The sequence below is a fragment of the Neopsephotus bourkii genome, unplaced genomic scaffold, assembly GCF_033783945.1.
Source record: "Neopsephotus bourkii isolate Nb327-2 ecotype Australia unplaced genomic scaffold, CSIRO-AGI_Nbou_v1 NB_457, whole genome shotgun sequence".
Taxonomy (NCBI): domain Eukaryota; kingdom Metazoa; phylum Chordata; class Aves; order Psittaciformes; family Psittacidae; genus Neopsephotus; species Neopsephotus bourkii.
Genome location: NW_026900959.1, coordinates 452,350 through 480,057, shown reverse-complemented (window position 1 = coordinate 480,057; position 27,708 = coordinate 452,350). Strand labels below are relative to the sequence as shown.

The following is a 27,708-nucleotide window of genomic DNA, read 5'->3' as shown; positions in this document are numbered from 1 at the left end:
AGCCATTCACTCCATCACCGCTGTTACCAACAGGAACCATTCCCCATCCTGTCTCATTCCCGGTGTCCTCTATCCGCGGGGCTGCCGTTGGGATCCGACCCCCGTTTGCACAAGGCAGGTACGTGCAGATCCCATTTCCATCCCCATGTGCTCCGAGGATACCCTTTGTAGTCCTTCTCCATAGCCTTTATCTGTACCAAACCTTGTGGGTCCTGTGAAACGTTCTGTTAAGGCAATCCCTCATAGCAAAAAGCATCCATAGTCACCGAAGCCGGTATCCTAAAGAAGTCCTTGGGAGTCGCCTAGAAGCTCTTTGACACTAAAGGGAGTTAGTGTTCACTTTCCCTGGCCATGTTCCATTGGGGCATTAACTGTATTATGACTTGATGTTGCCGCATAGACTTTGAGATAGCCGATATTGGGGGGTTTTGTTGTCCGGCCTCTGTTCTGCATAGTGTGAAACCTGTAAAGCTTGGTTAACCCTGTACATAGGTAGCTGACCGTCACCTAGTTATAGCGTACCTAGACTTGCCTGTAATATTCTAGCTTCTTCCTTGAATGTGTGTGATGGTAGGAACCATATAATTTTTGTACATTCTATTTCTGGAAATGTTGCCTTTTTTTTTCTTTTATTTTTCCCCTTTTTTTTTTAATTTTCCAACTCCTTTGGAATTCGGATGTGGTTTTTTATTTTTTGCTTCCGTGAGGATTCATTTGGGGGAAGGTTTTTAAATGACATTCCACTGATCTGAACTTTTGCTTGAGGTTGACTTCAATAAATCGTTCTGAATGTTCCAACGACCAGCAAGGCTTTTCCCTCCCTCTTGGACTTGGGGTGGGCAGGGAGAACAGGGGTTCACCCTGCTCCCGAGGGAGCTCCCGGTGTGGGTCCTATGGGAGCTGGTCCCTTCGGGGCTCCCTCTTGGTTGCTATGGGAACCGGTCCCTTCGGGGCTCCCTCTTGGTTGCTATGGGAACCGGTCCCTTCGGGGCTCCCTCTTGGTTCCTATGGGAACCAGTCCCTTTGGGGCTCCCTCTTGGTTCCTGTGGGAGCTGGTCCCTTTGGGGCTCCCTCTTGGTTGCTATGGGAACTGGTCCCTTCGGGGCTCCCTCTTGGTTGCTATGGGAACCGGTCCCCTTCGGGGCTCCCTTTTGGTTCCTATGGGAACTGGTCCCTTCGGGGCTCCCTCTTGGTTGCTATGGGAACTGCTCCCCTTAGGGCTCCCTGCTCCCTTCCTATGGGAACTGCTCCCTTCGGGATTCCCCCTTGGTTGCTATGGGAAGCGGGTCCGCTCTGTTCCTATGGGATCTGCTCCCCACCGTGCTCCCTGCTCAGTTCCTATGGGATCTGGTCTCCCCTTGGGGCTCCCTCTTGGTCCCTATGGGAACTGCTCCCCTTGGGGCTCCCTCTTGGTTCTTATGGGAACTGGTCCCCTCGGGACTCCCTCTTGGTTCCTATGGGATCTGCACCTCCTCGGGCTCCCTCATGGTTCCTATGGGATCTGTTCCCCTCGGTGCTTCCTGCCCTGTTCCTATGGGATCCGATCCCCTTAGGGCTCCTCTTTGGCTCCTATGGGATCCGCTACCCCCGGTGCTCCCTGCTCGGTCCCTGTGGGATCCGCTCCCATCGGGGATCCCCCTTGGCTCCTATGGGATCCGCTCCCCTCGGGTCTCCCCCTTGGTCCCTATGGGATCCCCTCCCATCGGTTCTCCCCCTTGATCCCTATGGGACCCGATCTCCCCAATGGGCCAAGCGAGTTCCCCGCCCCTGAGCCAGGAGGGGCCGAGCCCGGGCTCCTCCCCGGGCGGGGCGGTGCGGGCCGGGGCGGGCGCTGGGGCCATGCGGCGGGGGGGCTGCGGTGCGGAGCTGGCGGCCGAGGCTGCGGTGCGGGCCCTGCTGCTGGCAGCGTTCGTGTGAGTGAGAGCGGGGGGGGCTCAGCCCCAGCCCCAGCCCCAGCCCCAGCCCCGCAGCCTGAGCCCCGCTCCCGTTCCCTCTCTCCCTCCCGCAGCACCATGGAGTTCCTGCCGCCCTTCCAGCGCCTGGTGCAGCCCGAGGAGATGTGGCTCTATCGGAACCCCTACACGGAGGCGGACCGAGTGCCCGCGCTGCCCATGGCCGTGAGTTCCGCCTCTTCCTGCGGGGTTGCTCTGGGCGTCCTCATCGAGGCACGGCCTGGTTGGGGCAGGGGAGGATGCTCCAGCCTGGCCTTGAGCGCTGCTAGGGATGGGGCAGCCGCATCCTCTCCGTTCAACCCATCCCAGTGCCCCAGCGTGCCTAAGAGCCCGTTTCAGTCTCCCCCATGCCTAAGACCTGTGCTGTCAATACCCGTAGTTCTTCGGGGCGCCATGGGTGTCCCTGGGGGGGGGATGCTGGGTGATAACCGCGTTTCCCTGCATCAGCATCTCCCGTTTGTTTCCCCGCTGACGAGCAGTGTGGGTGCTGCAGCCGCAGAGCTGGGTTTGTGTTCTGATGGATGCGGGAGGGCAGGATGCTGCCGTTGTGTCCTAACGGGAGGGCTTCATCCCGTGTCGCACTGACAGCCCTCTCCTCCCGTGCCAGCTCATCGCCTTCCTGTCCCCGCTGCTCCTCATCCTCCTCGCAAGGCTCTTCCTGGGCGCCGACCGGGAGGACACACGGGAAGCCTGCCTCGGTGAGCTGCTCCTGACCCTGCTGCTGTGCTGCTGGGGGGCTCAGATCTGAGCTGCGTGGCTCTGCCTGAAGCTCCAGGGCTGAGCGTGCTAAGAGCATCCCGGTCCAACCCGTTGCCATGGGGAGGGATGCCTTGAGCTAGACCCTATCACCCAAAGCTCTGTATTGCCAGGGATGGAGCATTCACCTCTATGGGCACCCTCACAGTAAAGAACTTCCTTATCTCCAACCTGAACTCCCCGTTTCACTCTGACCCCATCACCCCTTGTCCCATCCAGCCCCTGATGAAGAGCCCCTCTCCAGCATCCCTATAGCCCCCTTCAGACGCAGGAAGCCATGGGGATGGTGCTGATGGGACCTCTCTGCTCTCTCCCAGCTGCCAGCCTCGCTCTTGCCCTGAATGGGGTCCTTACGAATGCCCTGAAGCTCGTGGTGGGGAGGTGAGAAACTGGCTCCTTGCACCGTGCAGGGAGGGGATGCGGGTCCAGGCCATGGCAGAGCTGCAATAGGAGCAGCAAGGGCCAGAACCTGGAGCTGGCCACACTCAGCATGGACAGAATGGGTTCTGTCTGGCTGGAGAGACCATTAAACATCAGAGCAGACACTGGTGGGGATGTGAGCATCACACGGATGGGCTCCTTCACACAGGGAGCGGGTGGCCTGGCTTCATCCCCCCACCTCGCTTGCCTGAGTGGCTGTGTTCGGATGTGGGTGCTCGTTGGAGGGCTCGAGGGTCTCCTGAGCACCGGGCACCCATGAGCCCTGCTCTGCCCTAGGCCACGGCCGGACTTCTTCTATCGCTGCTTCCCGGATGGACGAGCCAACGCGGAGCTGCGGTGCACGGGAGACGCCAGCACAGTGAGCGAGGGGCGCAAGAGCTTCCCCAGCGGGCACGCTTCCTGTGGGTATCCATAGGATCATGGAATGGAACCATAGAATGGCTGGGGTTGGAAAGGACCTTGAGATCGCCCAGTTCCAACCCCTGCCATGGGCAGGGACACCTCACACTAAACCATCTCACCCAAGGCCTCGTCCAACCTGGCCTTGAACACTGCCAGGGATGGAGCATTCACAACCTCCCTGCACAACCCATTCCAGTGCCTCACCGCCCTAACAGGGACCCACAGCCTGTGGGAGGGGGCAGCTTGGCTTTGGGTGCATTGTGGGGGGGGCTCAGCTTTCCCTCTGCAAAGCAATGGGGTGAAAACCATCATGGGAAGCTGTGACCCCTGAGATGAGGGATGCGCATCAAGGACCAGCTTCCGCATCTCCATCCCTCACAAGCCAATGCTCCCCATGGGCAGCACAGCCCCTCCATGGCCGCAGGGCAGAGGGTGAAGCAATGCATTTCCCTTGCAGTTGCCTTCGCTGGTCTCGCCTTCTCTGCCTTCTACATCGGGGGGAAGCTGCGCTGCTTCAGGCCGGGCCGGGCAGGCAGAGCCCTGCGCCTCTGCGCCTTCCTCCTCCCGCTCTTCCTCGCCACCCTCATCGCCGTGTCCCGCACCTGCGACTACAAACACCACTGGCAAGGTGGGTCTGAGAGCACAGTGGGGTGGGGTGGAAAGGAGCTCAAACCTCATCCAGTTCCAACCCCCTGCCATGGGCAGGGATGCCTCACACTGAACTGTGGCACCCAAGGCCTCGTCCAACCTGGCCTTGAACACTGCCAGGGATGGAGCATTCACAACCTCCCTGGGCAACCCATTCCAGTGCCTCAGCACCCTAACATAGAGCTTCTCCCTTATCTCCGACCTGAACCTCCCCTGTTTCAGTCTGAACCCATCACCCCTTGTCCTATCCCTACAGTCCCTGATGAAGAGCCCCTCTCCAGCATCCTTGTAGCCCCCTTCATACACTGGAAGCTGCTCTGAGCCCCAGTGTTTTCACCCTGGCTCCATTCAGAACCTGCTCCAGCCCCTGAGCATCCTCATGGCCTCCTCTGCACTTGCTCCACCAGCTCCATGTCCTCATGGGGTTGAGGACACCATCACTGCACACAGTGCTGCCAGTGGGGTCTTCTCCAAGACGCTTCCAGGAGCTGAACCCCAGCTGGGTTTTAAACACTCTCCCAACCCAAAGCCCCGCAGCCCTCAGCACCTTTCCCACCGGGAATGGGATTCCTTTCCATTTAATTACCCATCCTGTGCTTCCTATAGCTCGCCAGGCCTCAGTGGGGTCTCACGATGTCTGCCCAGGGGCACAACTGGGTGCCCTCAGTGCAAGGGGAGTCCATGGTGGGCTCTGAACCTGAGGAGCCATCGAAACCCATTGGGTTTTGGGGTTTTCCTGCCGGAGAGCTCATCCATGAAGCTTGGGAGGGTGAAGGGAAGTTCTCTCCTCTGCTCTTGCCCACAGACGTGTTGGTTGGCTCAGCCATTGGCTTCGTGCTTGCCTACCTGTGCTACAGGCAGTATTACCCTCCCCTGACGGACTCCATGTGCCACAAACCCACCCAGCTGCCAGCACACCAAGAGAGGCCTCCAGCTTCCAGCTTCCACCTGGATATATAGGGCTGGGCTCTGTCCTGCTGCTCCCTCAGTGCCAGGCCAGGGGAAGGCTGATGGTGAGAAGCGGCCCCATCAGGTGCGGATGGACCTGATGCTAGTGCAACCACATCTCATAGGCAGCCCCTATGAGCCTGCAGCCACAAAGGGTCCTGAAGCAAGAAGCAGGATGGAGCCAGCTGGTGTGCCCCATCCCATGGGGGTTCCTGTCCCCATCAGTCCCATCCCTCCCCATGGGAAGGGAAGCGCAGGACCAGCTCTTGGTGTCTTTCCAACGCCAGCTGAGCTCATAGGCAGGGATGAGCATGAGGTTGTGGCTTCCCTACCCATGGGTTGAATGGGGGGAGAAGGAAGATGGATCTGGCTTGTGTTACATGCGTTATTGTGCTGGCCCTGTCCTTTCCCAATGTGCCAATAAAGGAGTTTAGTTTTTACATGGGCTGCAGTGCTAAAAGCATCCTTCCAATGGCTGGGCTCATTGCTGTGCCCTCGGTGCTGGTTTCCCACCTCTTCCCTCCCAGCTTTGCTATGGTTGTAAAGAGAGGCAGCAGAGGTGTCTGCAAGCAGCCCCTGCACCACTGCTCAGGCAGTGCAAGGGGTCAGGGTGCTGCAGAGCCCCAAGCAGTGACCTGGCACTGGGCTCCATAGCGGCTCGGGATGGGAGTGATGGAAACGCCACCCCTTTAGAACAAGGCTTATTGAAAACAGCTTGAATGCACCGATGTGGGTCCCCCAACCCCTTCCTTCCACCCCTGGCCATGCACACTGCAGTCAGCTCCCAGTTTAGTTTGGCTTTTACTGGAAAAGACATGAAATAACGTTTAAAACGCACGTAACTTCCCTGTTAACAAAGTGCATTAACTCCAAAAGCCCATCATTAAGTGGCTTAACTCTTCCTGCCCCTCTTCTCGTCAGGCACCCGACTGAGCTCGTCTGCAAAGCACGGCCCCTGTTCCTTTGGGAGGGGAGAAGGCTGCAAACAACCCCTTTCCAATAGTGCAAATAACGGGGTACAGGGGGCGATGGGCAACAAACAGGCGGCGGGTGAAGGCTCCGGCCCCCATGCAGGGCAAGCATCAGTGGGAGGGGAAGTGGTTTGGTTCTTCCAAAGGCCCTGACACATCGGTGCAAGCTGGGTCCAGGGCTGCTGTGATCATAGGGGGGATCACCTCGTCCCCCTTAGAGCAGAGCCAGCGCATCCCAACCTGTGCTGGTGCCATTGGGACCATGCGGTTCAAGGGGGTGCCAATGGCTGGGGTGGCCACGGTCCTGCTGGCTCCCTATGGCAGCTCAGGCCAGGGGGGGGGTCAGTGCTGCCCACTGTTAAGGCTTTGATTCCTCGAGGGCTCTGAGGGTCCTCACTCGGCCCTGAGCCCTGCTCTGCTTTGGTGCTGGGGTTAATGGGGTAACGCAGGCGGCGCAGGGGTCACGTCCCAGTTCAGGTGCTGGGGGAGAGCAGCAGTGGTTTCCTTGGATGCTTTTACCCCTCTGCCCTTACCCTAAACGGGGGAAACCCATCCTTAATGTCCAGGGAGCAGCAAGCCCTTGGGGAGCAGCATGCAGGACACAGCAGAGCAGCAGAATCCGGACTTCCCTGGTGGGTGAATTGCATCTATGAAGGCAAAAGGAGAACACAGGAATGGCTGCACCAGGGCAGGCCGATGCACCCAGTGCCTACCAGCAAGAGAACATGGGAGGTGAGGAGTATTCAATATCCACAGGTCGCTTCCTCATGGATTGCACCCATGGGGATGCGGGTGCTGCTGCCCTTATCCTCCGCAGCAGTGATTTATGGGGTCTCCTTCTGTCTGATAGTGCTTATGGGCAGGGGAAGAGGAGCCAAAGGTGCTGATACCCAATCTCCTGCCTGTAAATAAGGAACAGCATTCCCTCCACCACCAATGTCCCCCCTAGGAAATCCCTGATGCAGGGATGGAGAGGGGGTGACTTACATCAAGTGGCCACAACATCACGGGGTGCTCACTGGCTCCCTGGCAAAGGCTGATCCAATGTAATGCCTTGGGTCTGGTAGATCTCCTTCAGGACCAGCAGAACGGTGTCCTCTGATTCCCTGGATGAGGAGGAGGAGGTGGGAATTAGAAGGGGCATGGATGTGCACTGGGAATTGCCCTCTGGGACTGGACATGCTCTGCTGGCAGGATGCCTGTGCTGGTGATGGGGTAGGTATGCAAGGAGAACCGGTCTCCCTCTACCCCTCTGCACTCTCTGTCTGCATTAGAGGCAGGAGAGCATCTTAATGACTAAGTTAAGGCTTTCCTTACAACGTTGGCTTTAAAAGGGAGGGCACTCTGCTTCCATGAGCCGGGAATGTGACCCTTGAGCCTTACCAATAGCAGAGGTGCCCTTGCAGTGCAAACAGGTACTCATTGAAGCTCTCTATCGGCTTCTCCTGCAGCACGTAGTCGATGCGGTTCCCCCCGTTCAGCCTCCCCACGTTAATGGGGGAGGCCTCTTCCTTCACTGCTGGGGGGGGCTCCTCTGCCTTTGGGTCTGAAGGAAACAAAGAGCAACGTGGTTCAACCACGGGGCCCCAGCAGCCTGCTCCATGGGCAGGTCCCAGCCCCGCATCCCTCCACTGCACTGCATCCCCCTATGGGCAGGTCCCAGCCCTGCATCCCTCCATGGGCAGGTCCCAGCCCCGCATCCCTCCACTGCACTGCATCCCCCTATGGGCAGGTCCCAGCCCTGCATCCCTCCATGGGCAGGTCCCAGCCCTGCATCCCTCCATGGGCAGGTCCCAGCCCTACATCCCTCCATGGGCAGGTCCCAGCCCTGCATCCCTCCACTGCACTGCATCCCTCTATGGGCAGGTCCCAGCCCTGCATCCCTCCATGGGCAGGTCCCAGCCCTGCATCCCTCCATGGGCAGGTCCCAGCCCTGCATCCATCCATGGGCAGGTCCCAGCCCTACATCCCTCCATGGGCAGGTCCCAGCCCTGCATCCCTCCACTGCACTGCATCCCTCCATGGCCAGGTCCCAGCCCTGCATCCCTCCATGGGCAAGTCCCAGCTCCACATCCCTCCATGGCTGGGTCCCAGCCCTGCATCCCTCCATGGGCAGATCACAGCCCTGCATCCCTCCACTGCACTGCATCCCTCCATGGCCAGGTCCCAGCCCTGCATCCCTCCATGGGCAGATCACAGCCCTGCATCCCTCCACTGCACTGCATCCCTCCATGGGCAGGTCCCAGCCCTGCATCCCTCCATGGGCAGGTCCCAGCCCTGCACTCCCATCACCCCAGTACCCACCTGGCTGTTTCTCCGTGCTGGCCTCTGCCTCTGTTTCCCCTTCAGCACTGGCTGCCTCCAGTGCAGGCAGCGGGGCGCGGGTGAAGGACTGCCAGGCCACACGCAGGGACCCCAGGAGGTTGTTCTTCAGGTCCACGCTCATGCGAGTGAGCCCTTCCTTCAGCTCTGCAAGGCAGGAGGGGATGGGGTCAGGCTGGGGCCGTTACCAGGGGATGGGGAGCAGGGGTTCTCCTTCCCCTACCCAAGTGCATCCTCTTCCTGCCCTTGTGGTGGGGCAGCAGCATGGGCTCGAACTCCACATCGGGGACGATCATGGGCTCTATCCTGTACGCCACCGGGTCGAACTGCATGAGAAGGAGCACAGTGAGGGGTGCTGCATGCACCTCCCGCTGCCAAGCCCTGCTTCTGCTACCTACAGGGTGGAAGATGTTGAAGAAGCCTTTGCAGGTGGGCAGGCTGTAGTTGGGGTTGATCCGCTTCACCCCTCGCACCGTGAGGAACATCCCGATGGGCGAGCCGAAGGCAAAGAAGATGCTGGGTTTGTAGTTCAGCTGGGGATAGTTTGCTGACACCTAAGGAGAGATGGGGATCCGGGGGTGTTTAAGGAGACGAGCTCCATGCTGGGGTGACAAGCATCTCCTTGTGGCTGGTAGGTACCTGGCCTAAGCCGATATCCCGGTACTGGCAATCCCTGCCTTCATCTGTGTGATCTGGGCTGGGCCGAGCTGGGGACCTGCGCTCCTTGTGCTGGGGAGCTGCTGAGCTCTGGTCCTGCAGCAACACAAATGAGAGAGCCACAAGTGCAGCTCCTGCAGCGAGCCCATGGGCAGGAACACGAGGCAGCATCGCAGGGCAGCATCCTGCTCCGGCTCCATCCCTACCCCACCATTCCCAAGTCCTCCTGCTCTGTTATCACCCTTAGGATAAGGTGATCCCGCAGCAGTAACACACAGCAGCAGCAATGGCACCGCAGCCAAACACGAGCCCATGAGAGCAAGGATGGGCAGGGATGGGGCAGCTGGGATGCTTGGACCCGGATGAACGCAAGCCATGCAGAGCACAAACCTGCGTCTCCCTCTTGGAGCTGATGTAATGAAGTATCTTCATTCTTGGTCCTAAGGGGATTCCCATTTCTTTCAGGTTTGCCTCTGTGCACAAGGACTGGGAAACAAGGAACCCAGGTATGAGGACAGGAGCAGGGCCTGCTGCACTCCCTGTGTACTTGGTACCAGGAAGATGCGCAAGGGGTGAGAGTGGGAAGGAAAGCAAAGAGGAAACCCAAGAGGCATCAAAGGGGACTGCTCCTTACCAGTGCTTGCCCGTCCATCTTCTCCTTCTCAAAGACCTCACAGTATTCCCACAGCTCCAGCTCCTTCAGCATCTCTTTTACATCCTCCATCCCCCTGCTGCTTGCTGCTGTCCTGGCCCCCTGTGTACGGAGCCATCAGAGATCAGGCTTGACCAAGCAGAGATCAAGCAGCAGGAGCTTGGTTGGGTGATGCTGCACGGGGGCCTTCGTACCTCTTGGTGCTCATCCTCCTCAGGAGCAGCCTTCTGGTTCGTCAGGAGATCAAACAAAATGAGGGACCCTGGAAACCCAGGGCAGAGCATCAGCATCTGGGCAGGGAGAAGCCCCCATGCACATCCTTGGGTTCCCCTTACCCAAGCTGTGCCCCGCGATGGAGACCCCCCCTTTGAAGAGGGGGTTCCTCTGCAGGAAGAGCTGGTAGAGGCGGTTCATTTCGGACGCCACCGTGTCCACGATGGTCTGGCAATAGGTGGAGCTGTTGTAGAAGAAAACGTCCAGGATGGTGTCGTTGACGAAGTGACGCAGGCGGTTGATGCTGGGCAGCGTGATCCGCTCCAGGTCCCTGTGGGGAGGAAGAGGGAGGCCACCGCGGTCCTAAAGGGAAGTGTAAGCTCAGAAAGGGGCTGTCACCACCCCAAAGGGCAGGGCCTGGGGAACGGGGTTGATGGGGAACGGCTGAGGAGAAGAGAAGGCTTGGGGGGACCTCATTGCTCCCTGCTGGGAGGATGGAGGCAGGATGGGGTGGGCTCTGCTCCCAAGGGATGGGGCAAGAGGAACCGGCCTCAAGCTGCACCAGGGCAGGTTTAGATGGAGCTGAGGAACAATTCCTTGCCCAGAGGGTGCTCAGGCATTGGAACAGGCTGCAGCCACCATCCCTGCAGGTGTTCACACACCCTCAGTGCCACGGGTGACAACAGGACTCAATGCGCTCTTTCCCAACCTGCTCCATCCCATGCCTCTACCAAGCATCCTCACAGCTTCTCCCTTTAGGGGACCACAACGAGCCGAGGAGGAGGCTCCATGCCCGGGATGCAGGAGGCGGTGCTGGGACACTCACACATCCACGCCGGTGGAGTGCAGGGAGCTGTGCCAGTTGACGGGCAGGAACTCCACGCGCCCGATGTGCTGCTGCTCCTGGGCTCGCTTGAAGTGAGCCTGCAGCATGCTCAGGGAAACGCTCCTGAAGTCGTTCACTGCAAAAAGAGAAGCAATTCCTCACCTAGGGAAGGCTCCGGGATGAGCTGCATCCATAGGGCTTAATGCAACGGAAGGAAACATCATTCCCAAGGGAAATAACCCCCTTCAGGGTCTTTAATCTGCTGCCCTAAGACCTGCAGTCTTTAACAGAAGGAAGGCCCCATGTTCTTCCATGTGGGGTTACCGGATTGCACCGTCCCATCTGGAGCAAGGCTCCCTTCCCCATAGGCAAGGCTCTGGGGCAGCAGCAGGATAAGGAAGGTTGAACCCCAAGGAAGCTGTTGTGAGGATGCGTGTGTTGGAAAGGGGAGGGCGGGAATGAACTGGGAATGGCTCAGTTCTGAGAGAGAAACACTGATTTCCTTCCTTTCACATGGGCTTGAGAGCGGGTTTGGGGATGAACACATGGAACACATGGCGTTAGAGCAGGAATGTGTTTTACAGGAACCAGAGACTGAGCATCTCAGCTCCTTTGATCCTCACAAGTCAAACCCCATTCCTGCAGGACTGAAGCGCTCTGACACTGAACAGGTCAGACCAGAGTGCCCTGGTTTAGCACCCAGCTCCAGGACTGAGCAGCAGAGGATGCTCAGAGCCGGATGCGAGCCCAGGGACCCTTCTTGGTGCTCCCCGCTGCATCCAGCTGGTTCAGCCGAGCATCAGGGCGCTGTGAATGCGTTCTGCATTGTCCACACAGATGAGGGCTCAGCGCCTGCACCCAGAGCAGTGCATGGGACATGCACCCATCCCAACCTGCACCTACCGCACTGGACGATGCTCCTGAAGCGGATGTCGCAGGCGGGCCCGATCCCATGCACCACGAACACCAAGTGATCGATCTGCAGCGGCTCCCCTGCGGACAGAAGAGCAATGCCCCTTGTCCTGTCCCTGCATCCCTCATCCAAAGCCCCTATCCCCGTTTCCTATCCCGGCTCCCTGGAGCGCGTTTGCTCCCTATTCCTGCTCCATTCACCCTGGGACAAGAGGGGAGCAGAGGAAGGCGAGGCAGCTCATCCCATCTGTCACCATCCTCACTCCTCATTCCCACCCAGTGCAAGGAGAGGGCTGGGACCATCCTCCCTGTGCCACCCATCCCGGCCCAGCAGCGATGCAGGTGGAGTTCTGTGTGGTTGTATCTCCCACATGCTTTAGGTTGCAAACCTGCTTCCCCGATGGAAATGAAGGGGTTAGACTGGAAGAACTGCTTGTTCTCCCCTTGGGAACACACTGGGAGCTCAGGGAATCCCGATGGGACAGAGCTGACACAGCTCCCAAGACACGGAGAGCACAGAATGTAGGAGATAACCCCCGTGTCCCTCCATGGGAGCAACCTCCCCTCCTTTACAAACACACTCCAAGGCCTCAGGCAATTCCAGGCATTGCTCTGCTTCCCAAAGCCTGTTCTCCGTGCCAGAGCTGGGATCCCAACCCCTTCTCCCTGTGTGCCTGCTGCCTCTGCCCATCAGTTCCACTGCAGGCCCTGGTGCTAGGGAGGCTCCTGATCCATGGATCATGGGAGCTTGTGCCAGGCTTTTTGAGCATTGGGGTTGGGAAAGGCTTTGGATGGGAGGGAGGAGAAGGGAGCTCACCATTGGGGATCTCAGCAGCGATGTTTTCCACCCCTCTCTTCACAGTCCGAGGTCGACCTTGCTCTGTAGGAGTGGAGCCCCAGTCATCGGAGGGGGCAGCGGGGTGGTAGTGCACCATGAGCTGGGAAACAAGAGCCCATCATTGAGCAGAGGGGATGCTCTGGGAGGTGACACGGGCAGGGGAAGGGAATGATGGGGCAGAGATGGGGAAAAGAAGCAGCTTAAAAGCCACAGCACAAAGCCAGCATGGGCCAACAACAGGGATGGCCCTGCTGGTCCACACAGGGAGGTTGTGAATGCTCCATCCCTGGCAGTGCTCAAGGCCAGGATGGATGAAGCCTTGGGTGATATGGTTTAGTGTGAGGTGCCCCTGCCCATGGCAGGGGGTTGGAAGTGGATGATGTTAAGGTCCTTTCCATCCCATTCTGTTCTATGATTCTATGAAGACCACGAGCCAAGGGCAGCTTGGAGCAACCTGGCCCAGCGGAAGGTTTGGAATTGGAGGAGCTTTAAGGTACCCTTCCAACCCAAACCATGCAGTGCAAACCATGCCCATCCTCACCTTTGGGTTGTGCAGGATAATGATTTCCCTGCTAGGGGACTCCAGTTTCTTCTTCCACTCATCCTGGGTCACAGCAGTCATGTAAGCTTCCTATGGAAAACACACCTGTGAGTCAGCTGAGAGCATTCCCATCAATAGTCCAGCACTCGGGATACTCCCCACCCATTTTATGGCGTTTCTTATCAACACACATTGCGAAAGAGGCAGGGGAATCAGCAGCAGGGTCACCTGCAATCCCCTGCTAGGCAGCTTCCAAGAAGCCAACAGCAGCAGCAGCCTTCCAGAGCCATTTAGATTTGCATTGTTTGGTCCATCACAACAGACATTATTGCAAAGATGCATATTTTTATACCTATACATATGTAGAGAGGTATATATATATATGATGTGTGTGTATATATATGAGATGGGCATATATATATGAGATGTATATACATCATATATATCAGACTTCCAGATCCATTTAGATTTGCACTGCTTGGTCTATCACAATAGACATCATTGCAAAGATGTGTATTTTTATACCTACACATATATAGAGATGTCTCTATATATATGAGATGTATATACATATGATGCATATATATATGTGTATATATATATGAGATGTATATATACCATATATATCAGCCTTCCAGATCCATTTAGATTTGCATTGTTTGGCCCATCAGAATAGACATTATTGCAAAGATGTGTATTTTTATACCTATACATATGTAGAGATGTCTATGAGATGTATATACATCATATATATCAGACTTTCAGATCCATTTAGATTTGCATTGTTTGGCCCATCAGAACAGACATTATTGCAAAGATGTGTATTTTTATACCTATACATATGTAGAGATGTCTATATATATATGAGATGTGTATATATATATGAGATGTATATATATACATGTATATATATGTGTGTATATATGTGTGTATATATACGAGATGTATATACACATGATGTGTGTATATATATGAGATGTGTGTATATATATGAGATGTATATATGTATATATATGTGTATATATGAGATGTATATACATATGATGTATATATAAATGTGTATCTATATCTGAGATGTATATACATATATAGCTCTATCTTCCCAGCGCCTCCAAAGCCACACTGTGCTCGATGGGTTTCTCCTCCCCACATCCCCAACTCCTTTGGCTTGGCTGTGATTGCAGCGAGCACGATCCTCCCAACCAGGGTCAATGTGGAGCCGGGGCAGGAGAACCCGGAGCAAAGCTGGAAGCTTGGAACGTGCAGCAGGGTAGGGGAGCAGCAGCCTGGCAGGGAGCTGGTGGCAGTAATCGGCTGCGGGAAGGCTGTGCCAAAGCCTCTTTCAAGTTCATGTCCTCAGGCATGGCTGTGGTGCCAGTCACCCCGTGGGGAGTTTGGGACATCAGGGCCAGCACTGGGACAGCTTCCAGTGTCTGAAGGGGGGTATAAGGATGCTGGGGAGGGGGTCATCATCAGCGGCTGGATGGGACAAGGGGTGATGGGTTCAGACTGAAACAAGGGGAGTTCAGCTTGGAGATAAGGGAGTTCTTTATGTGAGGGTGCTGAGGCACTGGCACAGGGTGCCCAGAGAAGGGGTGAATGCTCCATCCCTCGGGTGACACGCTCTAGTGCGCAGCATCCCTACCCATGGCAGGGCATTGGAATCGGATGCTCATCAGCTCCTTTTCCCCCCCAAACCCATCCCGATTCAACACCAAGACGGATCCAGGAAGAGGCTTTGTTACCTCCAGTTCTTGGCTGAAGGCCTCCGAGTAGGGGATGTATTTGTTGTCCTTGTCTCCCTTGTAAAACCAGGTGCAGCGGCGCACCTCGGCCGCCTCCTCGTCCCAGTACACCGCGACGCGCTGCCGCGGCTTGAGGTGCACGTCGTACCTCCCGCCTGACGTCGCGACAACCACGTCTTCCTTGTCTTTCCCTGCGGGAACCGAGGCCTGGGGTTAGGTACAGGAGGACCAGAAAGGGAGCTATTGGACTGTGTGTCATCTATACACAGGTACATATATATATACACCTATGTGTGCCATAGTACAGCACAGGGACCAAACTGGGACACTGTGGGCAGCACACATGAGCATGCAGGAGCAATGGCTGTAGACACTAAGGTTCTCTGTACCCATCACAGAGAACAGCATCAGTGTCACACTTCTCCCCCAGAAGGTAAGGAGAAGGCATTAAGCTGCATCCATCTTCCTATGGGAACACATGGAACTGTGGCCCTGGGCAGGGTGATGCTTCACAATGGAGGTGCAGGGCTCCAGCCTCAAGCCTTTTTCCCCTCTAAAACTCCACACAGATCCCAGCACAGACTCCCAGTCCCTTGATTTCTGCTGCCTGCGGGCCCGTGCCAGGCTGTGCCCGGCTCAGCCTCTAACCCAGAGCATCCCCAGGGAGGGAGGACGGGAGCAGGGGATGCAGCGACGCTTTGAGGTGGGTGATGCTTGGTGGCATAGAAGGCCTCACAGCAAGTGATGCTGCTTGGAGCAGACCCCGGTGCTGGGGCAGACCCATCCAGGAGCAGGCAGAGCATCCATCACACGAGGAAAATCCCCCCCATGGACCCACCCCGCAGTGATCTCCCATCGCAGCTTTGCAGCGATTTGATGTATAATTCAGAGCATCACTCGAGTGAATGAGGTCAGCCCATTCAGTGCGGCCACAGCGTCGTTATTCACGCGTTTTCAGCAATACGAGTAGGCACGCTGCCAGAAAACAAGTCCCAGTTTAAAATCCCCCAAGGGAACAACGCAGCATCCCGCTTGGAAAGCATGGAATTGTGCTGGGAATCTCTGGACAGCACACACCACCCCCCCCCCCCGCATCACCACCGACCAGGCCAGCTCCATGCAATGGTTTTTAAGCGCAAGCACTGTGGCTGCAGACCCAACGGGCAGCGCAAACCCAGCAGCGATGGGAGCCGGTCGGGAGCCCCCGGCCGCCGATGGAGCCGTGCCCGCTGTGTCCGTCCCGTCCCATCCCGTCCCGTCCCGTCCCCCCCGTACCTGCTCCGTGCGCCTCCTCCAGGCGCGCCGAGTCCTGGGCGCTGAACGGGACCCAGCGCTCCCTCCCGTCCGTGACCTTGCAATAGAACCAGTGCGGAGCCACCGCCTCGTACCCGCCCGCCCCGTCCGGCTCCGCGCTGCCCGCCGGGGGCTGCGCCTCCTGCGGCTCCCTCCCGGCCATGGCTCGGGGATGGGCACCGGGCTCCGCTCGCAGCCCGCACCCGGCACCGCTGGGACCCGGCGCTGCTCGGTCCCCCCCTGCCCCTGCCCCGACGCGGCTCCGGGCGGCGCTGCCCGCACCGCGCCCGCCGGTACCGAGGCGCCGGCTCCGCACGGCCCCGCCGCCAGCGCAGGCCCCGCTCCGGGCACCGAGACCGCCCAGGCCGGGGCGGTGCTGCCGGTACTGCCCGCCCCGTACGGCGCCGTCAGCAGCGGGGCGGGCGGGGCAAGCGGAGGGACCCTGCCTGCAAACCTGCCTGCTGACTGCAACCACTGCCTGCTGCCTGCAACCCTGCCTGCAGCCCCTGCCTGCAGCCCCTGCCTGCAGCCCTGCATGCTAACTGCAACCCTGCCTGCAGCCCCTATCCACAACCCTGCCTGTTGCCTGCAGCCCCTGCCTGCAACCACTGCCTGTTGCCTGCAACCCTGCCTGCAACCCCTGCCTGCAGTCCCTGCCTGCAACCACTGCCTGTTGCCTGCAACCCCTGCCTGCAACCCTGCCTGCTGCCCCTGTCCACAACCCTGCCTGCTAACTGCAGCCCCTGCCTGCAACCCTGCCTGCTGACTGCAACCCGTCTGCAGCCCATCCACAACCCTGCCTGCAGCCCTGCCTGCAACCCCTGCTGTTCCCTGCAGCCCCTGCCTGCAATTCCCATCCAGAACTCCTGCCTACAACCCCTCCCTGCTGCCTGCAGACTCTGCCTGCAATTCCCACCCCCAACCCTGCCTGCAACCCTACTTGCAGCCCCTGCCTGCAATTCCCACCTGTAACCCCTGCCTGCTGCCTGCACCCCTGCCCACACCCGCAGCTCTGGCAGCAGCCCCAGCAGGTCCATGCCCGAACACGGTGCCAGGCAGGCGATGCTGGCTCTCATCAGGACTCCCTGGCCTGAGCCTTGACTTGGTGCTGATGGTTCCACCCCCAGGCCATTGCCTCCTGTGCACGCTGTGGGCAAGCCCTGCGGCTGCAACCACAAGGCTCTGAGCTCACATTCCCTTCCCGATCCATCCGTGCCCTTTTGGTCCTCATGGGGATTGAGAAACCCTCTCCCATGACGTGCGCTGCTCATAGGAGCAAGAGGCGGAAGAGCTCGGTTCCTGCAGAGAGGAGCTGGTGATGGGGGGGATGCTGCAAGGCCAACCAGGAATCGCCATCCCAGCGCTCACCTCTGCCACAGCCACCCCTGAAGTGCCCAAGCCCTCAGGTCTGCAGCTGATCCCTGCTCTTTGGCTCAGCTCTACCTGCCCAAGGACCAGAGCCAGGCCTGTCTCCTTGCAGAGCAATGCTGGTTGTAGGGATGGGAACTGCCATTTCAGGTTAGAGAGATGCTAACCACTATTTCAGGTTATAGAGATGGGAACTGCTATTTCAGGTTATAGAGATGCTAACCACTATTTCAGGTTATAGAGATGGGAACTGCTATTTCAGGTTATAGAGATGCTAACCACTATTTCAGGTTATAGAGATGGGAACTGCTATTTCAGGTTATAGAGATGCTAACCATTATTTCAGGTTATAGAGATGCTAACCACTATTTCAGGTTATTGGTAACTGCTATTTAAAGTTCTAGATATGGTAACTGCCATTTCAGCATCTAGAAATGGTAACTGCCATATCAGGTTATTGGTAACTGCTATTTCAGGTTCTAGAGATGGTAACTGCCCTTTCAGGTTCTAGAGATGGTAACTGCCATTTCAACATCTAGAGATGGTAACTGCCATTTCAGGTTATTGGTAACTGCTATCTCAGCTCATAGAGATGGTAACAGCTATTTCAGGTTCTAGAGATGCTAACTGCTATTTCAGGTTATTGGTAACTGCTATTTCAGGTTACAGAGATGGTAACTGCCATTTCAGCATCTAGAAATGGTAACTGCCATATCAGGTTATTGGTAACTGCCATTTCAGGTTAGAGAGATGGTAACTGCACTTTCAGGTTCTAGAGATGGTAACTGCCATTTCAGCATCTAGAGATGGTAATTTCCATTTCAGGTTATTGGTAACAGCTATTTCAGGTTCTAGAGATGGTAACTGCCCTTTCAGGTTATTGGTAACTGCTATTTCAGCATCTACAGATGGTAACTGCCATTTCAGGTTATTGGTAACTGCCATTTCAGCATCTGCAGATGGTAACTGCCATTTCAGGTTACTGGTAACTGCTATTTCAGGTTATTGGTAATGGCTATCTCAGGTTATAGAGATGGTAACTGCCATTTCAGGTTACTGGTAACTGCTATTCCAGCACCTAGAGATGGTGATCTCCATTTCAACCCACTCTTCAATGTGCTTTTAACTCGACGTTTACACAACCCTGTGCCAACCCCTTCCCACTCAGCTCCAGCAGAGGGAAGCTCCACAGGAACCTGTTACCTCCATAGGCTCAGCACTGGAAGAGCAGGAAGGAACCCTCCTCCTCCTCCTCCCATCCTCTGCCTTGCTGCAGTGCCACGCTCATCCTCCCAGCTCTCCTGGGGATAAAGGCATCATCGCTCCTGCCACGTCTCCACAGCAGGAAACCTTTGTCCCCGTCCACAGGGCATGGGTGATGCAGCAGCTGAGCACGGGGTTTGGAACCTCTCCTAACTGGCTGCATTGCAGGGACCATGCTCCCTATGGAGCTGAGCCTCCCTGCTCCTTTCCCTGGCAGCTGATAGGGGAGGGAAACGAATCCTGGAGCAAAGAGGATGCAATAATCAATGCAGGTTTGCTCCTGATGGGATTCCCCCTCCTGAAACATAGAAAGGGAAGGGGCAGCCGGCTCCTTGCACCCCAGGCTGCAGGCAGTGATTTGATGCTAACGCCACATCCTCAAGGAAGCTGCAGGGCTGTCCCGGAGGAGTCACCCTGCACTGATGGGTTTCGCTCTCCCTGTTGAAACAGGCCTTGCACCACCTCTTGCCACAGCACATCCCAGGCTTTCTTGGCTGATCCTGCCCAAAGGGAACCCAAAGCCTTGATTTCAGCAGCTCCACCAACCAAATATAACACTATATGTGGTAACAGGGGGGGAGAGAGCTCCCCAGAGCACGGGTGCTCCATCGCTACCACCCAAAACAAACCCAAAGCACAGATCCATTCCTGGCTGCTGCCTTTAGCAGCGCCATTCCCTGGATGGGGATGGACCATTGCCTTCCATGAGCTCTGTGGACCAGGGCAGTGATTTGCACCTCCAGTATAGCCACTCTGATGTCCTATTCTCAGCCTGACAAGAGGATGGCATCAAATCACATCCCAGGACACTGCTCTCCTCCTTGGCTCCGCTCATCCCTGCAGGCTGACAGCCACATGTGCTCACAGACACATCCAACGAGCTGCAAAGGTCAGCCCCGTGCCCTCAGGGAATGACGTGGGATCTAGCAGGGTGCCTTGAGGACACGGGCTGGCCATCAGAACCAAAGGGTGATGGCTCCTGGAGCATCCATGGACCCCAAAGCAGGCACTCTGAGAGGTAACGCGGCCACAGAGACAGCCTGGCTGGTGCTCGGTCTGAGTTACACAACCTCCCCATAGGGTCCTATTAAAGAGAAGAGACCTTGAGACATCCTCATTACAAAACAACATTCAAAAGGTGTCAGGGTTTATTATCTCGTCACACACAGCAATGATTCACTTCACGTGTGCTGTACCCAGAAGGTTAACAGGAGGATGGGCTGCTCCCTTCCCCGATGGCCTCTGCAATGGGATACCCACAGTAGGCAGGAGGATGCTACCATTCAAAAGTGGCTCTTCACCCAAGCGACCTGGAAAACACTTCCCAGCATCCCATAGCTTGAGGATGCCCTTCTCCAACGCCTTTCTTCTGCTCACATCTCTCCTTTCCAATGGCAGAACAACACAAGGGGCACCACGCACTGGCTCACCAGGACAGAGGAGGCACGGCAAGACACGGCATCAGCTCTCAGCCAAGAGCTGCCAACCTGGTCCCTTTCTGCACCACTTCAGTGCCAAAGGATACCCCAGGAGGACACAGGAGGGGAGGAAGCTGAAGATGCACCCAGCGAAGGACGGGCCTCGGGTACCTGTGTACAGTGATGGAGATGGAGAGGATGCAGAGCCCTGCGGCTCTCCCCACGGAGACCTTTCCATCGTGGGTACCTCGGTGGTTCAACTATACAGTCTATGGCTTCAAACCTCTTTTAGTTCATCTATTGCCAAGTTGGGGCTGAGCTCCTGGGGTTGGGTTTCGGTGGCTTTGTGAGGGTTTATTGCTATTCCATTGCCAGCAGTGCGCAGCAGAGGTTTACCAGAGCTGGGACTCTGTGGAGCCTCCGCACCAGGCTTCCATGTGCTTTCACAATCCCTTTCTTTCCAGTTTTTCCAGTATGGCCTGGATTCTGTGGACGGATTCCTTCCTGGCCTGCCGAACACTGTCCTGGCCCCCCGTCTCCACGGAATCCAGCTCCAGCAGCACCTTGGTGAGCATCTCCTCCAGCAGCCGGTAGGATTTATCCGTCTTTTTCCCTACAAACTCATCCACCTCCTCCTCCAGCTGCTCCGCCTCCCCCATCACATGGAGGATCCTCTGGATTCCCGGCTGGATGCCTGTGGGTTGGTGCTCACCGGGTGGGAGCTCCCTGTTGCCAACCCAAGGCTTCCGAGGAGCGCTGTCATAGAGCTGGGGCTGGGCGCTGTACTGCACCTTGGGGTGCAAGGGGGCTGCTGCGTGGTCATTCACTGGCCCATAGGGCTGGTGGTTGCCATCGGGGTAGTAGCTGGGGTGGTTTGTGCCGTGCTCGGGTTTATCATAAGCAGCGTCCTAAAGCAGGAGGAGAAAAAGCCTTTTTAAGCACATTTACCTAAAAACCAAGGGTTTCTCTGGTACCCGACACTTGCTCTGAGCTGTGCTCATGGGGGGACAGGGCAGTGATACAGGCAGCATCTACGCCGCCACACGCAGTGATGCTGTAACACAGCGGGACTCAAGCCCTGCCAAGACATCCCAAAGAGGCACCGGACCCACACACCAGTCCTGGACCACTAAAGAGAGATGCCAACGAGGGTCCTGTTTGGGCATCCCAAAGACACTTCTCTGCAGGTGGCTGTTCCCAAGGGATAGCAGCGCCCATCCCTAAATCCCTGCTGCACCGATCTCCCCATCAAACCCAGACGTGAACAGACCACTCCAAACGCATCGTTTCCATCTGGTTTTGGCTTAAACCATCCCTCAGTAAGGGATGGCTGTGCCCAAAACAAGCACTTGAAGAGGAATTCCAGAGGGTGCAGCCTGGCCCTCGGGGAGTCCCATGCTCTTCACTGCTTATGAGAGGTGTTGGACAAGGTCTGACCCATTTCCCTGCCCTGGGATGCCCGATATCTCCAGTGCCTTTCTATAGCTCCAGCCCTGCCTTTTGGCCTCGGGTATGCAAAGAGGTGGGTTTGCTGCAGTACCCGGATCCCTGCTGCTTTGTTTCTACCTAAACTAAATGTGCTCAGGGAAAGGGGCATTCCCAGGAGGCAGAGGCAGGGTTTGGGGAGGTCTGCCCACAACCAGGACCCCGCATCACCTTGCACTGCATCACTGCATCATCACTGCATCATCAGCACCATACCTTTGAGTCCCACGCGGTGGGGTGGGAAGTTGCTCCACTGCTGGTCCAGGATGGGTGCGAATCGGCCATGAAGGGGTTCCCATGCACTGAAGTGGATGCCCATGGGTACCGTGGCTGCACCCCATAGACAGGGTGAGGAGCCCAAGCGTCCTCCGGGGCTCTGGGCTGTGATGGGGGGGTGACCCCTGAGCTGTTGTCTCCATAGGGATACTGCGGGATGGGCATTCCCGGTGTCTGCAAGAGGAAGGGAGGAAGAGGAGGGGAGGAACAGGGGTTACCCCTGGAGTCACTGCTCCCTCCAGGCAGCCCCACCAACAGCCTTGCTGCCGGTTCCTGCTCTCCTTGCCCTCAACCTTGGAGATCCTAAGGAGATATCGGATGTTTCCCTATCTCCAACCTAAATCTCCCCTGTTTCATCCTGAACCCATCACCCCTTGTCCCACCCCTGATGAAGAGCATCCTTATAGCCCCCTTCAGACACTGCAATTGGGCTCTTACCTGCGGTGGGGAGTAGCTGGGACCCTGCTGCTGCCTCCGGAGCGAGGAGCCCTCGTTGGGACCATCCGGTGCCACGTAGCTCCAGGGGGGAGCCGGTGATGGGCACCGGTACCTGCCGGTGGGCTCGGAGGAGTAGGGGGGCCCGGAGCAGTGGTACCCCCGTGGCAGCCCCGTGTAGTGCGAGACAGCACCAGGAGGGTAGGAGGGGCTGTAAGCTCCATTGGCATAGGGAGAATCCATGGCCTGGGAAGGAGGGAAGAGCAGAGGAGAGGTCATGGGCTGTGGCTATGAGGCAATGGGAGCCTTCCTGCAGCCTTTATATCATCCCCAGGCTGCGTTGCATGCTCTGACGTTGGCCACCGTCAATGAACGCGTTTGATTCAGGCTTTGGTCAGAGCACAGGGGGTGTTGCAGCAGGTTGGTGTGGCCAGGGGGGGCTCAATGGCTCAGCAATAGCCCTCCCATTGCCCCCCCCCTCCGGCAAACAGCTCCGAGGAGCTTCAACCGCGTCACTGGTGGATGAAAACCGCCCCAGGAACGCTCGTTTCCCCTTTCAGGCTGCGAAGGGAAATGAGGCAAGAGGACGGGATCCACCAGTTCTGGGGCCTGAGGGCGCTGCGATCCCCCGAGCTGCGGGATCATGGAATGGGCTGGGTTGGAAGGGACCTTAAAGCTCATCCATAAAGCAAAGCCACCTTCCACTAGGGCAGGGTGCTCCCAACCTCTGTCCAACCTGGCCTTGAGCACTGCACAGCTTCTCCATTCAACCCATCCCAGCATCCCATCACCCTCATAGAGAAGAACTCAAGAGCTCATCCCCATCTCCCCTCTGGCAGGTTAAAGCCATTCCCCTTGTCCCGTCCCTGCAGGCCCTTGTCAACGGGTGGAGCCCATGGAGCCTCCCCATAGCTTTGGGCACAGCAGTCTTTCCCCATGAGCTGTTTGAGGGATCGGCATCAACCCTGCGCATCCCATGGGATTAGGACAAACCCCGGCTGTGCCCGCACAGCAGGAACAGGACGAGCAAAGCCTTTCTCACCGCGCAGCGTTTGTGCAACAGCCCCTAAAAACCGCTATTGCCGCAATAAACCCAAACGGGCCCCAAAGAGCAAGCGGCAGGAGCGGAAAACAACGGGAACGGGGATGCTTCCTCCCTGCGGGAAGCGGGGGTCCGGTTGGATGCGCGGCTCTCCCCGCTCATCCCGGCAGCATCCCCCCGGTGATCCCTGCGTTGGGACGCGGGTCCCAGCGATGTCACCTTGGACACAGCTCCTCCGCGCCCGTTTAAACGCGTTTGCACCCGCGCCAGCACCTGCCCGAGGTTCCCACCTCGGGGATGCTCTCAACGCAAACGGATCCGTTTGGAAACCGGGGGATGCGCGGCGGCCCCCGCCTGGCCAAGGCCCCGCGGCTGCCCCAGGGCACGGAGACCGCGGCTGCCCCGCCGGGAGGGGCGGGATCGCGGCGGCCGCTTCCCCCCCATCTCCGGCCCGGTCCCCGTTACCTGCGCCGCTGCCGGCGGGCGGGAGGACCCAGGGGCCCACAGCGGGCCCGGCTCGGCCGCGCGATCACAGCGCTCCATGGCCGCCGCGCCACCGCCCCGCCTCACCGCCAATCAGCGGCCCGGCCCCTACCGCTGCTGACCAATCAGCGGCCGCCCTGCGCGCACGGCTGGCGCGTCTTAAAGGGGCAGCGCCACACCGGGCTCCTCCCGGTTACGAGGTGGTTCCGGGGCGGCAGCGGCGGCACCGGCGCATGGCGGCGCTTCCGCCGGGGGCAGCACCATGAACTACATGCCCGGCACGGCCAGCCTCATCCAGGACATCGACAGTGAGTGCGCCGGGCTCCATGCAGCGGGTCCCTATGGATGCTGCATCCCATGGGGCTGCTGGACCCCCCCCCCCGGCACCGTGGGCAACGCTCCGGTGCGGGGCTCCTCGCTGGTTGCAGTCCCCCGCGCTGTGGGTTGGGGTCCGGGGTGTCCATCCCCACGCGTGGTCCCGTCTGAACCCCGCTTTTCTCCTCCTGTCCCCGCAGAGAAGCACCTGGTCCTGCTGCGGGACGGGCGGACGCTCATCGGGTACCTGCGCAGCATCGACCAGTTCGGTACGGGGGGCACCCTGAACTGGGGGGGGGGGGGTTGGATGTGCCCCGGTGCCAGGCGTGGGCTGGGGAGGGCAGCGAGGAGGAGGATGAGGAGGAAGAGGAGAGCCCCATAGGTACCCGTTTGTAGGAGCTGGGTGATGCTCCCGGGCTCACTGGAGGAGCTCCGTTCCCAAACAATAAAGAGAGAGCTTGGATTGAGTGGGAGCTCCCCATTTTGGGGTCCTTGTTTAATGCAGGGGCTGTATTGACCCCACTGCGTGCTGGTCCTGAGCAGGAATATGCGTTTCTTTAGTTAAAAACATGAGTTTTTAAAGAAATCAAGTTAATGGTGAGTGGAGTGATGAGATTGCAGGGTTAGGGTGTGTTTGTGCTGTGCCTTAAACACCCATCTGTGTTTAATTTCCCTAATCCCAATTACATCCAGTACTGATGCTCCAGCATCACAAATGGATGGAGACACCCATGGGCTTGGAACCTGATAGCGCTGCCATGGGTGCATGGTGCTGTGGCTTGTCCTGCCTGCCCAGGCTGTGGGTGCTGCATCCATCCATGGGAGATGGTTGGTGCCATCAGTGGTGGGACCGCTGCTGCTGCCCTGGTGGGTGGTGGGAGATGCTCTTTAATAGCTACAAAACACAGCATAATCTGGGTTCTTCTCTCTCTGCAGCAAACCTGGTGCTGCACCAGACTGTGGAGCGCATCCACGTGGGCAAGAAGTATGGGGACATCCCTCGAGGCATCTTTGTTGTGAGAGGAGAGAACGTTGTTCTGCTGGGGGAAATAGTAAGTGAGGGGCCCATCAGTTAAAGGGGGTCCCATTGTGAAGGGCTGATGGTTGAGCCCCATCCCTGGGGCTGGTTCAGGCTGAACCCCCATGGATTTGGTGCTGTTGGCTCCCCAAGAGCCCTCACCCATGTGCTGGGGGTCGCTGGTTGTGTCCTCCCCGTATCGCCTGCACCGTGTGCCCTGTGCATGCAAACCTATGGGGAGGGTGGACCCAAGCTGCCTGTGTGCCCCCCTCAGCATCCATCCTGCCCCGTTAACACTGGGAGGAGCGATGGCACCGCTCTTCCCTAGGATGCGCTTGGAGCCTGGAGCATCCCATGGGCTGTTTGTATGGCAGGACCTGGAGAAGGAGAGCGATACCCCGCTGCAGCAGGTCTCCATCGAGGAGATCCTGGAGGAGCAGCGCCTGGAGCAGCAGGCGAAGCAGGAGTCGGAGAAGCTGAAGGTGCAGGCGCTGAAGGAGCGGGGGCTCTGCGTGCCGCGGGCTGACACCCTGGATGAGTACTGAGCCCGCATCCCTAGGAGCCACGGCGCTCCCGTGGATCCCACGTTGGGTTTTCCATGGCGCAGAGGAGGAGGTGATGCCTTTGGGTCCTCTCCTTGCATGGAAGGAGGAGGAGGAGGAGAAGGGGAGGCAGGCGCCTGCCCCGTGCACTGGGGAGCACAAGGGGAGTGTGTTCAGGACGAAACCCACTTGGTCCTTTTGGGGTGGTTTTGCTTTCGTTCCTCTTCCCATGCCTCGGGGGGAGTTTTCCCTTCACCTGTAAATAAACCCTCAGTCTCCACAGCAACGGCTCTGCCTCTGGTCCCCTCCATCCGCATCCCAGTGCAGGACCCTCTGGAGCAGGGAAAGGGATGCTCCAGGTCAGCTGAGTGCACTGATGGCCTAATTAGTGCTAATGAAGAGCATCTCCTCCCCTCAGTGCAGCAGGTAGAGGGGTCCTTTGGGATGTGCTTGTCCCCATCCCATTGGGAGCCGGCTGGGATGGGATTGGATTTGGGGAGGAAAGAGCAAACCCAGGTGCTGAGTGGAGACTTCTCCCTCTGCAGCCTCTGCCTGCTCATTCCCTGTGCTGCAGGGTCCCCATTAAGGGGTTTCCCTCTTCCCAAGCACCTTGGTTTAGGTAGGATGAGCCCAGCTCACAGTGAGGGCACAGGGGTGAAGCCCCCATAGCCAAGATTGGGGTCTTCTCTGCCCCACAGCTCCCTTCTTCTGGTGCTGGTGGTGGGGAAGCAGCCTCCCCATGGGCTTTGTGCGGGTGGGATAGGGTGAGTTTGGTGGGGGGACAGGAAAAACAAGGGAATTCCCACTGTGCCTTAACAACAATGGGATAACCGGGGCGTTGGAGCTGATGGGGAACCCAAATCCCCTGGGAGGATGCAGCTGATTTGGGGCTGAAGGGGGTCCTGTACCCGGGATGAGGGTGGGATGGGGCTCCCATCCATTGGGATTGCAGGAGCAGGATGAGGATGTTGGAGGTGAAGGCTGCAGCACTGCCCCTTACATCAGCCTGTGATGCCTTGGGGGGTGGTCCTGCTCCCATCCTGATCCATCCCAACCCTATTCCCATGCTGCATCCTGGATTCCCTCCCCATAGGCATCGTGGTGGTGCTGGTGCCCTCCCCAGGAGGGAGAGGTTTAGCATTAGCACCGATGCTCGCATCCCATGGGATGCACAACCCATGTGGGCTGGAGCCTCGGGATGAGGTTGATGTCAGTGTGTGATGCTGGAAGAGGTGCTGGGGTATGGGAAGCGGAGCCACCTTTGCCAAGGGCTGCCCTGGGACACAGCAGGATCATGCATGTCCCTTTATCCCCCTTCCCTTTGAGGTCCCCATCGCAGGGCTCAGCCAGGGAGATGCGTTGGGATGCAGGAGACGAGCATCATTGGTGTCATCGCAACAAACAGGTTAAAACCCAAGAGGATCATTGGGTGCTGGTGCCTACAGAGTCCATTGGAGAGGCAGGGAGGGAACTGTGTAGGGAATGTGCCCCCGAGCCTGCCCACTGCGAGGTCAAGGATGCCCATAGATGATGGATGCAGGGTCCTTGCCTTCATCCTTGGTATTGCAGTGCCGGGTGGCGGTACCCAGCTGAGGATGCTGTTAACTGGGGCAGATGGGACAGGAAAGGTGTTTGGTTCCTTATCCCTATCCTTATCCCTATCCTTATCCCTATCCTTATCCCTATCCTTATCCCTATCCTTATCCCTATCCTTATCCCTATCCTTATCCCTATCCTTATCCCTATCCTTATCCCTATCCTTATCCCTATCCTTATCCCTAAACACAATGAGAACGTTCACAGACCTGCCCATAGGGAACTGTGATGCTTGTCCATCAGTTAAGGGGCATTTCAAACACCCAAACCAACCTGGAAGTGTTGGAATTGCTCTTTCCTCTGAGGAACCCAGTGCAGAGCCTATTGCAGGCTACAGGGACCTGGTTTAG

At 57.7% G+C, this 27,708-nt stretch overlaps 4 protein-coding genes across 6 annotated transcripts; 2 read left to right on the top strand and 2 right to left on the bottom strand.

Annotated features, from left to right (window-relative positions):
- Positions 1–1,833: 1,833 nt before the first annotated feature.
- On the top strand, positions 1,834–5,227 carry PLPP5 (phospholipid phosphatase 5). Of its 3 annotated transcripts, none has more exons than XM_061349650.1 (7): positions 1,834–1,913; positions 2,009–2,117; positions 2,560–2,650; positions 3,026–3,089; positions 3,426–3,550; positions 4,009–4,179; positions 5,005–5,227. In XM_061349650.1, the coding sequence occupies exons 1-7, from the start codon at positions 1,840–1,842 to the stop codon at positions 5,157–5,159; spliced, it is 789 nt and encodes a 262-aa protein (XP_061205634.1). In that variant the 5' UTR covers positions 1,834–1,839; the 3' UTR covers positions 5,160–5,227. The 3 variants fall into 3 exon arrangements, with proteins under 3 accessions (XP_061205634.1, XP_061205636.1, XP_061205635.1); XM_061349652.1 differs by having other exon boundaries at positions 1,842–1,884; XM_061349651.1 differs by having other exon boundaries at positions 1,848–1,917.
- DDHD2 (DDHD domain containing 2) lies at positions 4,660–16,324 on the bottom strand. The gene is made up of 18 exons (XM_061349649.1): positions 16,100–16,324; positions 14,825–15,015; positions 13,080–13,169; positions 12,518–12,638; positions 11,692–11,781; positions 10,789–10,924; positions 10,085–10,293; positions 9,944–10,011; positions 9,732–9,851; positions 9,488–9,583; positions 9,080–9,193; positions 8,839–8,994; positions 8,664–8,766; positions 8,423–8,587; positions 7,502–7,664; positions 7,106–7,224; positions 6,959–7,020; positions 4,660–4,669 (listed from the first exon to the last, which is right to left on the bottom strand). The coding sequence occupies exons 1-16, from the start codon at positions 16,278–16,280 to the stop codon at positions 7,134–7,136; spliced, it is 2,094 nt and encodes a 697-aa protein (XP_061205633.1). The 5' UTR covers positions 16,281–16,324; the 3' UTR covers positions 4,660–4,669; positions 6,959–7,020; positions 7,106–7,133.
- Positions 16,325–20,607: 4,283 nt separating this feature from the next.
- On the bottom strand, positions 20,608–24,004 carry BAG4 (BAG cochaperone 4). Its single transcript, XM_061349647.1, has 4 exons — positions 23,870–24,004; positions 22,366–22,608; positions 21,868–22,101; positions 20,608–21,074 (listed from the first exon to the last, which is right to left on the bottom strand). Exons 1-4 carry the CDS (start codon positions 23,945–23,947, stop codon positions 20,610–20,612), a joined length of 1,020 nt encoding a protein of 339 aa, XP_061205631.1. The 5' UTR covers positions 23,948–24,004; the 3' UTR covers positions 20,608–20,609.
- A 35-nt stretch (positions 24,005–24,039) lies between these two features.
- On the top strand, positions 24,040–26,044 carry LSM1 (LSM1 homolog, mRNA degradation associated). Its single transcript, XM_061349648.1, has 4 exons — positions 24,040–24,195; positions 24,403–24,471; positions 25,139–25,254; positions 25,595–26,044. The coding sequence occupies exons 1-4, from the start codon at positions 24,150–24,152 to the stop codon at positions 25,763–25,765; spliced, it is 402 nt and encodes a 133-aa protein (XP_061205632.1). The 5' UTR covers positions 24,040–24,149; the 3' UTR covers positions 25,766–26,044.
- The last annotated feature ends 1,664 nt before the right edge of the window (positions 26,045–27,708 follow it).

Coding starts and splice junctions, on each gene's coding strand:
- PLPP5 (XM_061349650.1), top strand. CDS start 1,840: ATGCGGCGGGGGGGCTGCGGTGCGGAGCTGGCGGCCGAGGCTGCGGTG. Junction 3,090..3,425: donor CTGAAGCTCGTGGTGGGGAG/GTGAGAAACTGG, acceptor GCTCTGCCCTAG/GCCACGGCCGGACTTCTTCT. Junction 4,180..5,004: donor CTACAAACACCACTGGCAAG/GTGGGTCTGAGA, acceptor TCTTGCCCACAG/ACGTGTTGGTTGGCTCAGCC.
- DDHD2 (XM_061349649.1), bottom strand. CDS start 16,280: ATGGCCGGGAGGGAGCCGCAGGAGGCGCAGCCCCCGGCGGGCAGCGCG. Junction 12,639..13,079: donor TTATCCTGCACAACCCAAAG/GTGAGGATGGGC, acceptor CTTGTTTCCCAG/CTCATGGTGCACTACCACCC. Junction 9,584..9,731: donor AGATGGACGGGCAAGCACTG/GTAAGGAGCAGT, acceptor CTTGTTTCCCAG/TCCTTGTGCACAGAGGCAAA.
- BAG4 (XM_061349647.1), bottom strand. CDS start 23,947: ATGGAGCGCTGTGATCGCGCGGCCGAGCCGGGCCCGCTGTGGGCCCCT. Junction 22,102..22,365: donor CCAGCTACTCCCCACCGCAG/GTAAGAGCCCAA, acceptor TTCCTCTTGCAG/ACACCGGGAATGCCCATCCC. Junction 21,075..21,867: donor CCACCGCGTGGGACTCAAAG/GTATGGTGCTGA, acceptor CTCCTGCTTTAG/GACGCTGCTTATGATAAACC.
- LSM1 (XM_061349648.1), top strand. CDS start 24,150: ATGAACTACATGCCCGGCACGGCCAGCCTCATCCAGGACATCGACA. Junction 24,196..24,402: donor CCTCATCCAGGACATCGACA/GTGAGTGCGCCG, acceptor CTGTCCCCGCAG/AGAAGCACCTGGTCCTGCTG. Junction 25,255..25,594: donor TTGTTCTGCTGGGGGAAATA/GTAAGTGAGGGG, acceptor TTTGTATGGCAG/GACCTGGAGAAGGAGAGCGA.